The sequence below is a fragment of the Leptonychotes weddellii genome, chromosome 11 (genome assembly GCF_054177405.1).
Source record: "Leptonychotes weddellii isolate Sample4059 chromosome 11, ASM5417740v2, whole genome shotgun sequence".
Taxonomy (NCBI): Eukaryota; Metazoa; Chordata; class Mammalia; order Carnivora; family Phocidae; genus Leptonychotes; species Leptonychotes weddellii.
Genome location: NC_138379.1, coordinates 83,428,175 through 83,443,041, shown reverse-complemented (window position 1 = coordinate 83,443,041; position 14,867 = coordinate 83,428,175). Strand labels below are relative to the sequence as shown.

At 57.2% G+C, this 14,867-nt stretch overlaps 2 protein-coding genes across 2 annotated transcripts; one reads left to right on the top strand and one right to left on the bottom strand.

Annotated features, from left to right (window-relative positions):
• Positions 1-4,092: 4,092 nt before the first annotated feature.
• On the bottom strand, positions 4,093-6,694 carry APOA4 (apolipoprotein A4). Its single transcript, XM_006747570.3, has 3 exons — positions 6,505-6,694; positions 6,008-6,134; positions 4,093-5,222 (listed from the first exon to the last, which is right to left on the bottom strand). Exons 1-3 carry the CDS (start codon positions 6,551-6,553, stop codon positions 4,250-4,252), a joined length of 1,149 nt encoding a protein of 382 aa, XP_006747633.1. The 5' UTR covers positions 6,554-6,694; the 3' UTR covers positions 4,093-4,249.
• Positions 6,695-11,778: 5,084 nt separating this feature from the next.
• On the top strand, positions 11,779-14,173 carry APOC3 (apolipoprotein C3). The gene is made up of 4 exons (XM_006743454.2): positions 11,779-11,850; positions 12,510-12,577; positions 12,742-12,865; positions 13,889-14,173. The coding sequence occupies exons 2-4, from the start codon at positions 12,523-12,525 to the stop codon at positions 14,010-14,012; spliced, it is 303 nt and encodes a 100-aa protein (XP_006743517.1). The 5' UTR covers positions 11,779-11,850; positions 12,510-12,522; the 3' UTR covers positions 14,013-14,173.
• The last annotated feature ends 694 nt before the right edge of the window (positions 14,174-14,867 follow it).

The window sequence follows — 14,867 nt, the reverse complement described above, 5'->3', positions numbered from 1 at the left end:
AAAGAAAGAAAGAAAAAGCTTCACAGTTGTACATTTCCCCCTTTAAAAAAAACATACAAACAGTTTATGGAGGGGCGCCCGGGTAGCTCAGTCGGCTAAGCGTCTGCCTTCGGCTCAGGTCATGATCCCAGGGTCCTGGGATGGAGCCCCGCGTTGGGCTCCCTGCTCCGCGGGAAGCCTGCTTCTCCCTCTCCCGCTCCCCCTGCTTGTGTTCCCTCTCTCGCTGTCTCTCTCTCTCTGTCAAATAAATTAAAAAACAAACAAACAAACAAAAAAACCCCACAAGTAATCCTGAATAGTATCTTAAAATCCCAAATACTATATAAAATATATAAAGTGGAAAGCAAAACCTCACCTTTCTGAGATGAGCCCTGATGAATTTACCACCTAAGCTTTCAGATTTTTTCTTCCCCGTAGACCGGTTATGGGGATTCGAACGTGAGCCGGCACGACCCACCTGCCCGCTGCGTGGTGGGACCCGCTGCGCTATGGAGGTTCTCGGCAGGGCTTACACTTCTCTCACTATGCTGGGCTCCCCTTAGAGGAACCACAGCCTGGGAATTAAAGGTATAGCTCTGTAGCCGGATGGCCCAGGTTCGAATCTCAATTGCACCACTTGCTAGATGGACCTCCACTGTTCTGAACTGCCTTTTCCCCGTCTGCATCTTTGATGTCACAGTTTGTTGTGAGGATTATATGAGTCGATGTGTTTTTTAAAAACACCTAGCACTAGCGAGCACAGAGCATCACTTTATTGCCATGCCTCTGTTCTGACCTTCTGTCCCTGGACAGTCTTCATTGGCCACCTTTTTTTTTGCGGGGGGGTGGGGGGAATTTTAGCCTTTATTCCCTATTTTCCCTTCTGTGGCCTCCCCTCCTTTCCTGCTGTTTGTGACCACCTCAAACATCTGCACAGGGAATGCATGGGACAGCTGAAGCCATCTGTTTCCTTCTAGCCAATTCCCCAGTGTTTCCTCTTTAGCAGGCAGCATGGACCACCAAATACGATTCTCTCTCTGACGAGAATTCCAGGTCTAGCTGTTGACCTAAGAGACTTTTTACCTCCTTACACATTCACATACAAATACACATATGAGGGCGCCTGGGTGGCTCAGTTGGTTAAGCGACTGCCTTCGGCTCAGGTCATGATCCTGGAGTCCCGGGATCGAGTCCCACATCGGGCTCCCTGCTCAGCGGGGGGTCTGCTTCTCCCTCTGACCCTCTTCCCTCTCGTGCTCTCTGTCTCTCATTCTCTCTCTCTCAAATAAATAAATAAATAAAATCTTTAAAACAAACAAACAAACAAAAAAAACAAATACACATATGTGTTTCTTAACGGGGTGGTATAATGCATAATATTCAGGGCCTTGCTTTTGTTTGCTTAAAAGAGCTTGCACTTCTTCTCATAAACAGATTCCCCAAACCAAATCAGAGCTTCTTGAACTCAGGAGCTCACGAGAGACCTGAGCCCGGTTGCGAGAGCACCTATGGAAAGGGTGGATGCGGCTGGCTGCCCAAGCTGGGCACGGCTGTCCAACTGTCTTAGATGCTAGAGACGTCCCTTGGGTTGATGGAGACACAGCCCCACACACCAGCTTAGAACAAAAGAGCAAGATAGATTTCCTTCAAAGATGGAACCAGCCCTAACAAGGACTGATAAGTTATGTCTCAGAGAAACCAACGGGACCGACGGGAACAGGCCAGGGATGGGAGCACAGCTTCCAAGGACCAAAGCGGGAGAAAACACTGCAAGAGAAAAGGAACACGTCGATCAAGGTTCTGGATTGCTTGTCACAGAAACCTACTGTGGGAGATATGAGCAGAAAATGAGTTTAATTGATATTTCTGGAAACTCTGAGGAAAACTAGAGTATTGGAAACTTAATAAGAATGAGGAAAGCTAAGGGAGAAACATGGCCAAGAGGACTCCCCAAAATGAGACCCCTGGGGACAAGCCTGCTGCCACCACTGAGCTGGGCCAGCCCGGCACGCCTGGCAGCGACCGCCCACACCGGCCCCAGACTGAGGCTCCGGCCCAGCTGCAAAGGGGTGGCTACTGCCCTGCTTGTTCCAGAAAGGATTCTCCACCCTCCTTTTTTCTGCATTCTGGCCTTATTCTGAGTCTGGAGTTTTGACATCTGATTGCTGAGCGTAGCCCCATGCCACCCCCCAGAGGAAGGGGGGGCTGGGTGGCAAGAGGCTCAGCATCTCTCATGGAAGGCAGACTCTAGGGCCCGCCAAGACTGGGAGGTGAGAAATTCCTCAAACAAAGCAAGGGGGATTCAGAGTCTGGGCAGCCAAAAGCCATGGCATCACTGGCAGATCTCTGCCAGGTCAGGGACCCAGGAGCCTGGAGACCAGGTGAGAAGTCTTGGTGCAGGAGAGAGAAGGCATTCGTCATTCCTCACTCCTCACCCAGTGTGGACCAGGGCCCTGACAGGACCCTCCGAGACCTGCAGGCAGGCCCAGGGGTGGGGGTAACTATCTAGGACCCATACTATGGACCACGCTCCAGGAGACGCTAAGGCCTCCAGGGGTCCCAGAGGCAACTCTCAACCAGTGGCCCTCAGGTGAGGTCTGGGACTATCTCTGAAGTTTCCAGATCTGCTCAGAAATCTGTCCACCCTCTGGCCCCACTTCCTTTAGTGCCTTGTTTAGTTGGTCCTTCCCCAAAGCCAGCCAGTAAACGTCCAAGTGCCTGGTGGGTTGTCAAGGCGTCTTCACAGGTAGGTTCCTGCCCTGCAAGGGGGCCGGCTGCGCGGGGGGGGGCCGGGTGCGTGGGGGGCGGCAGCAGCCTTACTGACCCAGGGCGTGAGAACGAGAGCAGCTGGGGCGGGGAGGACACCGGGGTCTGCCTTCGACCAGCTCCGGTGGCCTCATGTTGTGGCGTGTGTGACCTGGCACAGAGGGGAGGAGGAGTGAGCAGGGAGAGGAAATCACTTTTCTTGGGTTTCTGTGCTGCAGCAGCAACCCCAGCCACGTGTGAACAGTTGTTGCTCCTGGACTCTGCTCGATGTTGTGCTGAGTGTTTGGCATGCACTGTTCCACCAAGCACCACAAAACTCATCCCCATTTTCCAAAAGAGGTCAAATGATCTGCCCCAAATCACTCAGGAGTGAGCGGAAAAGCCAGGATCTGAATTTAGGTTCACCTAATTTCGAAGCATAATCCTTCCCCACAGGCAGGTGCTCAGGTTGACACCAGGACCAGAGTGGGCCAGGCCTATGGGCCCCCGTCCTGGGGGCACCTTGTGATGGAGGCATGGAGGGATAGAGGGATGGAGGCCCCAGAACCTACTCCCAGGCACGTTCTGGGTGTCTTTGAGGAAAACCCTAAAAAGGCGGCGCCCCACTCTGGGAAGGAAAGGGATGCTCAGCTGGACTTGCAGACTTGGGGTCAGAGGTAACAGCCAGGATGTCGTCATTTGAGACAAAGCTTGAACTGGCCCTTCTCTGGGACTCCCTCCTTGAGGGGGGCTCTGAGGCTCTGAGGGTCCCTGTCTCTAGGCTGCTTTCCTGAACTCTGGAGACCGTGGGTCGAGCAGTCAAGACATTTCTGAAATAAGCATGAATCAATCCTCTAATGGGAGTGGGATGGCGTGGAATAAACCAACATTCACATAAATAAGTCAATTTAAAGGCCCAGAAGAGCTTATGGAAGGAGGGACAGTCTCCTGCACTGTGCCGTGAGCTCTTCACAGCCAGGGACCCTGTCAAGCTTACCTCCGTGGCCCCCTCAGAGTGAAGCACAGTGTCAGACCCATGCTCCACAGAAGCTCTTTTGCTCACTGTCCTGCTGCCTAGAATAGTGGCGTCCACACTGAGGGCATTCGATAAGCAGCTGTTGGCTAAGTGAATAGAAGCGGGCTGCGTATTTCGTCTTTGGGTAATGTGTGACATCTTTTTCCACCTCCTCTTAGAGCACCCCCCCACCCCTCTCAGCATACCCTGCCCTCGCCCCTCTGGCAATCTCGTCTCCCCAGCCCTGGTGTCCCTCCAAGCCTCCCCTGCAGGCCCCTGCTAAGCTTTGCCAGTGGTTTTGTCCCACCTCAGGCGTACCAACAGTGAGAAGTCACATTGCAACCAGACTGGACTAGTTTCTTAGCAGCTTTATTAAGTAGTGAGAGGTAGTGTCATTTTCCACTGGACATGTGTCCTCAAGCGTGTACCAGAACTGCCTTGGGACAGACAGACAGACAGGTGGCCAGGCAGGGCAGGTGTCCATGGGAGGGCGTGAGCACCAGGGACAGCTCAGCTCTCTAAAGGGACTGGGGTCAGCTGCGGTTCGGGGACGGCCACAAGCATGTCCTGGTTCTCTTTCTCCTCGAGGGTGCTGAAAAAAGAGTTGACCTTGTCCCTCAGATCCTTCTCCAGGAAGCTCAGGTGGTCTTCCACATCCCCTGCATAGGGGCCCAGCTTCTGCCTCAGTTCCTCCACCTGCTGCAGCAGAGCTTTGTTGAAGGTCTCGCCGTAGGGCCCCACGTTGCGCCGGAACTCCTCCACCTGCCGGTCCAGGTGGCTGCTCAGCTCGGCCAGCGACTTCTGCAGCTCCTCGGTGTTGTCCCTCAGCTTGCCACGCACGACCTCGGCCACGGGCACCAGCTTCTGCCGCAGCTCATCGGCGTTGGCCGAGATCTTGGCCTTCAGCTCCTCGGCGTTCTTCTTCATCTGGAAGGCCAGCCCCTCGAGCTGGTGGTTGAGCTTCTCCTGGACGTCCTGCGCATAGGGAGCCAGGCTGCGGCGCAGGTCCTCCACGTTCTGGTCGATCTTGACCTTGAGCTCATCGGCATAGGGCGTGAGGTGCCCCTTGAGCTCTTCAACGTTCTGGTCGATCTTGGCCTTCAACTCATCGGCGTAGGGTGTCAGGGAGGCCTGCAGGTTGTCCACGTTCTGGCGCAGCGTGGTCTCCATGCGCTGCGCATGGGCCGTCAGCTGGTTCCGCAGACGCTCGGCGTGAGTGTTGACCTGGGTGCGCAGCTCCTCTGCGTAGGGCCCGAGGCGCTGCTGCAGCTCGTGCATGTTGTCCCCGATCTTCCGGCTCACCTCGTCGGCGTGGGGCAGCAGCCGGGCCCGCAGCTCCTCCAGCTCCTTCCGAATCTCCTCCTTCAGCTTCTCAGAGTCTTTGCGCAGGCGTTCGTGCAGCTCCGTGGCAAAGGGCACCAGCTTCTTCTGCAGGTTATCGGTGTAGGTGTTCACTTGCCCAATCTTGTCCTGGAAGAGGGCACTGCAGGGGAAGGACACAAGGGGGCCACCGTTACACTTGGCATTACGTGCCCGGACCTCGTCTCCTTATACACCCCTCATCGCACACACACCTGCCTGAGACAGGTGAGTGAGTGTTCAGGGGTACTGGGTTCACAGGTAGATCATGGTTTGAGAGAGTGGATGTAATAGACTAAGTTATTACCTTGTATCTCTGACTCTCCCCCTGACCTTGAGTCACAGGACCCACCTCTAATAGTTTGCTTCCCACCCCCACCCCCCTCCCCCTGCCTGTACAGTAAAAAGGGCAGACTTTGAAGTCCTTCCCAGCTCAGGTGTGCTGGGACCCAGATCACATTCATTAATAGAATGTTATGCTCTGGACCTCTTCCAGTCTTTTAGGGATTTGAAATGCTAGTTTCCTTGCACATGCCCACCCTCAGAGGCTTCCCAAATATCCCCACTTCCTTTCCCATGACTTCACAGGGGCCCCTCCTTCTGGAATGTGTTAGGACGCAGTTCCCATGACATTTCCCTCCCTCCCTTTCTCCCATGACTCTCAATGCTAGGATGTGGCCATCTGTCACACTCTAGAAAGTTCAAGCAGGAAGATTCCTTAGGGATTATCAGTCCAGCCCCCTGTTTAGATATGTGGATCCCAGATCTGGAGACCTCAGGGTCACTGGGAAAGTTAGTGGCAGGGCAGTGGGTATCCTAAGCTCAGGTCCCCGGCCTCTGAGCTCAGCCCTTGCCAACACATTGCATGGCCTTTAAGAAGCTCCGCCCCACAAGTCGTGCCCCTCTTACTTGAGCTGCTGGGTGAGCTCAGACTTCTGGAGATGTTCCACGGCTTCCTTGGCATTGTTGCTCAGCTGACTAAAGTAGTCCCACACCACCGTGGCCACCTGGTTGGCACTGACCTCAGCCTGGGCACCTAGGCAGGAAGCAGAGAGTGATTCATGAGGACCTATCTCCTTCCTTGCCCCTCTGCACCAGCCCTGAGCTGCAGACTGGCTGATGGTGGGGGAGCCCAACTGCTGATCTCCCCCTCTGTGCTTCCCTCGTTATAAAGCCACAGGGGCATGTAAAACTGGGATAGCGCCAATGCCAGTGGGCAGAACGTTGGGAAGAGGCCAGCCCTCCTATGAACCGCATGGCAGGTGGGCAGCCTTCTGCGTCCAGCTGGGGGATGACAGGCACTTGGAACTGTCCTCTTGCCTGGGCTCCAGACTCTCCACCCTGCCCACTTGATGCAGCAGATGGCTCCTGCCCGAGAGCCCCATCCAAAGGCAACTCCTACTCACCAGTGACAGCCACCAGGGACAGGGTCAAGACCACAGCCTTCAGGAACATCCTGGGCTTCTCGCTGGGCTGGAAGAGCCTCGTGCTGCACTGGATCCTTCCTGGAGTCAAGGGGGCCAGAAGAGAGGCTCTCAGGCAGCTCACCAGTGCTGTTGTCCGAACTGACTGAACCTCAGAGCCAGCCAGACATTTAAACCCCCACCAGGCTGCCCTCCCCACCTCCCTCCCCAGTGTGACTCCACGCTGGAAGGTGACACATGCCCAGGAGGCCTCTTGGACTTTTGTGACCCAAGACAACGTGGCAGCTGACAGCTGACCAGGGCTCGGGCAGCATTCAGAAGACACTGTTCTGTATTTGTGCCCCACCCAGTATGGAAGGGAGGGTGGGGAGCCATGAGCTGTGGGAGAAAGGAGGCCTTGGGAACCCCTGAGCCAGGGACTAATGCCCCAGAGGCCCTGCTGGCAATTCTGGGTCTGAGCCAGGTCTGGGGGGCAAAGTTCACACCTCCTCTGTCTGCGTCAGGGAAGAGAGCCCTGCCCCACGACATCCCCCACTCTGACTCCATCCATCTCAGAGCACAAGACACTGGGCTGGGACACCCAGGGCCACAGCTGCGGACAGCAAGCTCTGGTCCAGGTGTGCCCAGGAGGAGGGGGCTCTTGCAAGCCTTTGGGCAGTTTGGTGGAGTGGGCAAGGGCCCTGTATTGAACGGGTTCATTGTAAGTGTGCTTCCTGTCCCACCACGGCCTAGCTGGGTCACGGGCCTCGTGATTCAGCTTGGCCTAGCTCTGAGCCTCAGTTTCTCCTCTGAAACATGGGGCTGCTCATAGTGTGAGTAGTATAATGCCTGACGCAGAGTTAGCACTACAGATAGTTGTTGTTATTAATAATGGTATTGCTTTCCTGGTTTGGACCATGGCAGGAGGCCCAGTAGAATGCTCACCCCAGGGGGCCCCGTGCAGGGAGAACGGCTGGCCTGAGGCCTGATTCCCACCCCCAGCCCAGCCACACTCCCTGGGCAGGAGCAGCCAGCCTATGCTGAATCGCAGGACCTGAGCCTCTTAGGGGACGAGGGTGGGGGGCAGGAGGTCTTCTATAGGACGTCTAATGTTCTCTACAACTGAGGTCGTACACACAATTACAGAAAGCCACCCACCAAGAAGACAACGCAGCCTGGTCAGCGTGGGTAGCTCTGCTGGACCACGTCCCCTGCACTGACCACCAGATGCATCCCACCGACGGCACTGTCGGCCCCCCCACACCGCGAGAGCACAGTGCCCGGCACGAAGCTGGGCTCCCGTAGACCACAGTTGTGTTGACCCTGACTTATCAGGCCTCCCTGGTTCATATTGCAGCAGTGGCTTGATGTCTCATGGGATCGAAGACAGCTAGAAGGCCTTCTGCTGCCCGCACCCCCCACGGTCGCTTCCAGTGCCAGGGAGCTCCCCCCTCCCCGGAGCGGCTCTTCCCTCCTCCCAGCAGCTGTGAGGGGCTCAGATCCTGGAGTCGGGCTCCCTGGGTTTGCGGCTGGGCTCCCCACTCACCGTCCCCGTGGGGACAGGGCAGATCTCCTAATCTCTCCGAGCCTCAGCCGCCCCCGCTGGGCAGGGACGAGCACCTGCCCGCTGGGCTTCGAGGATTCGGAGTGACAACCGGTGTCGTGCTGGGAACGATGCCCGGCGCACAGTAGGTGCTCATCCAGCACGAGCCAGGCTTCACCCCTGAAAGCCTTCCCTCCCTGCAACACTGGCCTATCGCTCGTGCTCCTGCTCCCACGTCAGGCACAGTCCGGCCCGGGGTGGGCACAAAGGTCAGTGCTCGGTGCCCCCATCCCTTCCCTTGGGGCCGGAGATGAAAAGAGCAATGAGTCACCGAGGACACCGCAGCTGCAACTGGAGTCCGAGCAGCCAGTGCAACCAGCATGTGACAGGCTCCGTCTCGCCCGCCCGGGGGGACACGCAGCAGGAGTGTCTGCACCCATCCGCGCATGCCCGAGAGCATCCGCCGGACATGCACAGAGTCGCCTAAGTGACTTCCGCTGTCTGCAGGCACAAAGCTGGGGCCTGCCGCCCGGGGACCCGTGCAGACTGGCGCAGAGCTGTGCGGCCGATGGAGCAGCCACAGCCTTGAGGGGGGCGTGCTGCGTCCTGGCGTGTGGTCCGGGGGTGCCATCGATGAATGCATTTCTCTCCCGACGTCGGTGGGCATCTTTGGTATCAGGCTGTGAATGGATTTGTGCTGGGAGCAGGGGAGAATGAGCGCCCAGGCTCAGAGTGTTCGAGCTGCTGATGGAAGTAGGAGACTCTGCCCCCAGCTGGGCCTCTGGGTCTCTTTGGGCTCAGATGCTGGCATTTCCAGGTCCTCCGGCGGGCAGGGCCGAATCGGGGCTCCCAGTTCAGCCTACTGGCAGGGGCTTGGGTCACAGAGCCTCGGGTGCTAAGCCTCACCCAGACACGAGTAAGCTCGGAGAGTCTGCCCAACCACAGAGGACCATTTTTGGCCCCCGCTAGTCAAGCCTCCTCCCCCCACCCCTCCCCACCCACTGCGGCGGCTGCTTACTCCTTAGAGCCAGTCTTGGGCCAGGCCCAGAGCAGTCTCCTCATTCCAGGGGAGCCAGCTTGGGAGGGAGGGAGAGAATACGGAGGGCCAGGCGGCTTAGGCTGGCCACTGAGAGGGCCCCTACGGAGATAGCCCCTACTGAGACCGCCCAGGGGGGTCCAGGCACTCAAGTGCCCTGAGCACTTTGAAAGAGAAAATGGGGAGCGTCTGGGTGGCTCAGTCGTGAAGCGTCTGCCTTCCGCTCAGGTCATGATCCAGGATCCTGGGATCGAGCCCCGCCTCGGGCTCCCTGCTCCGCGGGAAGCCTGCTTCTCCCTCTCCCACTCCCCCTGCTTGTGTTCCCTCTCTCGCTGTGTCTCTCTCTGTCAAATAAATGAATAAAATCTTTAAATAAATAAATAAATAAATAAAAAGTGATCAACAGGGGCGCCTGGGTGGCTCAGTCGGTTAAGCGTCTGCCTTCGGCTCAGGTCATGATCCCAGGGTCCTGGGATCGAGTCCCATATTGGGCTCCCTGCTCAGCGGGAAGCCTGCTTCTCCCTCTCCCACTCCCCCTGCTTGTGTTCCCTCTCTTGCTGCATCTCTCTCCGTCAAATAAATAAATAAAATCTTTAAAAAAAAAAAAAGAAAGAAAGAGAAAACGGCCCAGGACTCCTGGCATGCCACACGCCTGCTGCAAGGGCCCACACACCTGGGTTCTCTACCCAGCTTAGCACCCCCCTGCTGGGTCTCTCTGCCCCCATCTTCTGACCTCCTTGGCCTCAGGGGGCCCATTGCTACATAGGAGAGTGAGGACAGGTTCCTCCAGACCCTGCACACACGCAGGCAAAGGGAGTTGGAGGGTCCAGGGCCAAGGGATCCAGGCAGCCCATTCTAGTATGCCCAGGGGCCAAGGACTTTGTACTCCAGCCCAGCCTGGAATCCGGATTCCCACTGTGACCTTCACCTCTGGGGCTGAGGGACAGGCCAAAACAGAAGAACAACATGGGCACAGCGGCTCTCTGCCCTCCCCAGTGCTCAGATCCTTCAGTGACCAAATCAGCTTCCTTTTCTCCCCCACTCCATCCCTAAATTCTGCTCAGGAAGAGGTGTATGAGTGACTGATAAATCCCCAAGGGTCTCGTATCTCCAAGCTGTTTGGTACCAGTGTAGGTATTTGAAGACCGGGATTCTGGGTCCCTGCTCTACCAGTGATGGGCTCTGTGTACTTGGGTACATCTCAGCCCCATAAGCCTTAGGTTTCTTACCTACAAAATGGGGTTATTAGTATCTACTTCATAGGAATCTATTTGCATTGTAACAGAATACAAGATCTAAGTCAAAGGAATGACTTTCTAATGGAGAAACTTCAAGTCTCAGCCAATAATAAAGAATTCTGAGGGTGGAGCCAGGCCACTTTCTTGGGGCTTTGATTTCACATTGTCCGGTTAGTTGTTTCTTCCTGAGAGGATGGCTGCCTGCCAAAAGCCCTATTTCTACCTTGGGGGTTCCTCCTGCCTTCAGACTATGCTGTCTGGGGATGGACAAGGTGTTTGGGAGGAAGAGAGATTTATCAGGCCCCCTCCACACACCAGTTCCTTTGGACTTATTTACTTTGCATCACAACTCTTGGCATATCGGCATTCTATCCCCTTTTTCAAGGGAGGAAAATTGAGGCTCTGAGATGTTAGGTCTCTGGCCCTGGGTCATATGAGTCAGTGTCAAAGGCATCGTTTAAACCTAGGATCTCTTGACTCCAAAGTCTTAGCCTCCCCGATCCTGCTAGCCAGGCTATGGCTCCCAGTGTGGACCCAGGGACACCTCACCCCAAGAAAGGCCCGAGGCCTCTCCTGGATGGCCCCCGCAGAGCTCCTCCTCACCCTCTCCCTACGAGACTGGCCGCTGCCGCCTTGCTTCCTTCCAGCTCCCCGCCCAGCCAGGGAGCCATGAGGGCTGCCATTTCAAAGCTAAGGAAACCAAGACCCAACGTGAGAGGTGCTCAGTGCTGGAAATCAATCCCAGCCAGAAGCCTCAGCCTTGAGCCGCAGCTCCTGCCCCAGGGAATGTTATCAGTGGGTCCAGAGGGCAGGGGTAGGAGGAGGGGAGGAACTGGCGGGACAAAGGCCTTGGGCTCCGAGCAGCTTTTGCTATTCTCCCACCAACCCCTACCCTGGGCTCAGCTCGGGGAGGTAGCTGGGTGAGCAGCAGCCGGGACCGAAGTACAGAGGTGCAGATGCTGGGGAGGGGACTGTGTAATCCCCACTGCTTCGCCCTCCCCACACAAGCCTCTGCCCGTAGGTCTTCTGTGACCTCACTCTATACACCACACCCCAACACTGAGTTGTTCCCGAGCCTGAAGGAGCCCATCACCTTCTCAGTCCAGCCCTACCCCTTCCAGGCGGTTTGCAGGACGAGGGGGGTGGGGGCGGGGAGGGATCTGCAAGCCAGGTGTGAAGGGCTGAGGTGGGCCCAGAGGGCTTGTGCTCTAATCCCTTTCCCCTATCACCAGCCTCTCCCTGGGGAGCCAGGCTGCTTGGAGGAAATGGGGTCTCCCCAGTGCCTGAGCCCCTCTGGGCCGCAGGGTAGCAGGAGAGCAGGGTGGGCATGGGGGAACCCAGAGATTTCCCAACTCTCCCAGCAGGCCTGGCTGCATCTGGGCAGCCTGCCTCGGGCCCTGGTCTAGACTGATCAGCAGGTGACCTTTGCCCGGCTCACTGAGCCCTCCATGCCCCCTGCCCTGGGGACAATATAAAACAGGTCAGAGCCCTCTTGTCTGACTGCTCAGTTCATCCCAAGGCATCTGCTCCAGGTAATGCCCCGCAGGGAGGAGGAGGGTGAGGGCTAGAGGAGAGCAGCATGGAGAGGGGCAGAGGAGGGTCCCTGCCCAGACCAGCCGGCACAGTCCGGAGAAGAGCCAGCTGGGGCCAAGGAAGCCGCAGGGCTGGGGGAGGAGCCCCCACCTCCAATCGCATGCTGGGGGAAAACCGAGGCTCGCGGAAGGCAGGACACCTGCCCAAAGCTACACAGAGTGTAGTAGCACAGCTCGGACTGGAACTGGCTCCCAGTGGGCACATTTGCCCTCATTCTGCATGTTTAGGACCGCAAGGAGCCTTAGAGCCCCGTCCTACCCCAGACAGGAAAACTGGGCCTGGACAGGGGCAAAGATCTACCCCAAGTCACCTAGCATGCTAGTGGCAGGAACCAGGCCAGAACCCAGGTGTCCTGATTCCTGGTCTAGTGGGTTTTCTGCTCTCTCCCTTGTGGCCCGCGCTCCCCCTCAGTCTGGCTCTGGAGGCCCCGGAGGCTGAAAGCCCTTCATCTCCCGCATTAGCTGACAGCGGGCCCTTTCTCCCCCTGGCTTGACCCAGCTCAGGACCTAGTGTTGGGGCCACACTACTTTCCGGGCGGGGGGGGGGGGTCTAGAGGTGGGGGGGGCTAAGGTACCCCTCACAAGACGCTTCCTTGCAGGAACAGAGGCGCCATGCAGCCCCGGGTCCTCCTCGTCGCTGCCCTCCTGGTGCTCCTGGCCTCTGCCCGTAAGCAGCTCGTGGGGACTGGGCTAGGGCTCGGGTGGGGGTGGCCCTCTGCCTGGAGGACCCTTGGGGATGGCTTGAGGATCCCGGGCCCTGGTGGGTGGCTAGGCAGAAGCCAAGGGTTCCCTAGAGGCGACCCATCCCACTCAGTCCTGCTCTCCTGGCAGGAGCTCTGGAGGCAGAGGACCCCTCCCTACTGGGCCTTATGCAGGGATACATGCAGCACGCCACCAAGACCGCCCAGGACACGCTGACCAGCGTGCAGGAGTCCCAGGTGGCTCAGCGGGCCAGGTATGCCCCCACATCTCCGTGCTCGGTGTCAGTTCCTGCCCCTGACTCAGGAGGGCCCTGGCAGTGGACTGTGGCTCTCCCAGGACCTGCGCCTCTTCGAGCCTCCGTGCTCTGCTCTATGAGCCGGTCCCACACAGGGCTTTCTCGGGCTGCCAGGGGAGAGATGGCGGAGGCGGGCCTGCATTCTTCCTTCCTCCTCCTGGCCTCCCCTCCCTCTGAGGGCCCTCCTTGCTCCTTGAGGCACCCTGCAAGGCTCTGAGGAAGGCCAGGTTAGCTCTTGCTGCCATTCTCTTTATTGGTGGAGGTTGGCATGGAGGCTCCACCCAACCCAATTTCGGCTGGTGTGTGTGTGTGTGAGTGTGTTTCTGCCTTGTGCCAAGCCCTGGGGCCGGTGTCCAGCAGAATCCATCCTTCCTCCCACCCTGCCCTGCCTTCTAGTCCTCTCTTCTCCCAGCATCCTTTCCCACTTCCACGCCCCCGCCCCTGGGCATCAGCCAGCAGTTCCGTAGCTGAGGCATTCAGACTCTCATAGTCCTCAGAACTCGCTGTGGAGTGGGTATTATATTTGCCATTTTACAGATGAGAAAATCGAGGCTCAGAGACGTTAAATGACTCGCCCCAGATCACACAGCTTATTTATGCTCTGATGATTGTCCAAATGAGAGACTGCGTCCCTCTGCCCCACCCCACTCAGAGCCACCAGGTTGTGCCACTCTAGTGGGCATCATTCGCCTGGAATAGACTGACAGCCGGGGCCTTCCGCATCTCCCACTCAGTCACTCCTGTCCAGCTTGCCTCAGACCCAGGGCGGCACCAAGTTCTGCTCCAACCCGGAGAAATAGGCTGGACCTGTGTTAGGGTCCCATCACCCCCTTCAGCATCTCTTCTGCCTGGGCTGGCAGCTGAAAGGGTTCCTGCCGGAGGTCTCAGGGGCGTTGCTGGGTGAGGTTGAGAGGGTCGGGGGAGAGGCAGATGAGCTCTCACCCCCACCTCCATTGCTTCCCTTACTGATTTGACCCCCAGGGACTGGATGACCGATGGCTTCAGTTCCCTGAAAGACTACTGGAGCACGTTTAAGGGCAAGTTCTCTGGGTTCTGGGATTCAGCTTCTGAGGTCCAAACAACTCCAGCCTCTGATGCCTCCTGAGACCTCGACAGCCCAACTCTTCCTGCCCATCCACCCTGCCAGCTCCTTGGGCAGCCCCGAAAGTCACTTGAAAGTGACAGCATTCCCACCTCCCACCCCACCCCAGACCTGGCCCACCCCCAAGCTTGTTGTCCTCCCAATAAAGCTGGATGAGAAGCTGCCGTGAGTGGGATGTCCCATGTCTGCCATGTATGTTTTGGCGTGGAAATGGGCCAAGGTACTTCTGTGGGTGGGCACGGGGCTGACTCCAACTCAGGCAGGCTGCCTGAGCTGACTTGTGGGACCCAGGCCGCTGGCCCTCTCAACCAGACTTGAGTGGGGAGTGGTTGGAGTAAGATACAACTAGACTCTGGTCTTGGCCCCATCATTTTGTATCAGCCTCAGTTTCTTATCTGTAAAGTGGATGCAACAATACCACCCCCACTGCAGATTTGTTGAATGAATGAATGAAATAAGACTGTGCACAACACCTGGTCATCTTTGTGGCTATAGGCTGAGCTGAATTACCCCTGGGACCAGAATCGGAGTGGGGGAGGGGGGATTCCAGGGTTCCGGAAGCTAAGAAGAACCCCAAAGTTACCCAACAGCGGCTGTTTGCCTTGTGTCCCCACCAGCCAACAGATGTTCATGTCAGGGAGTCCCAGAACCACAGACTACTTGAGCAGGCCCTCGCTCTTCCAGTGATAAAACTGAAAGATGAAGGCCTTTGCCCAATGTCAAGGAGTCTGCAAACGACAGAGCAGGGCCCCAAGCCCGGGTTAGCTGCTCCTATTCTGCTCGGCTGACACAGAAAAAACTCAGTTACTCGGACGCTGGGAGCCAGAGGGCTCCTTGACAGATCTGGGGGGCATCAGC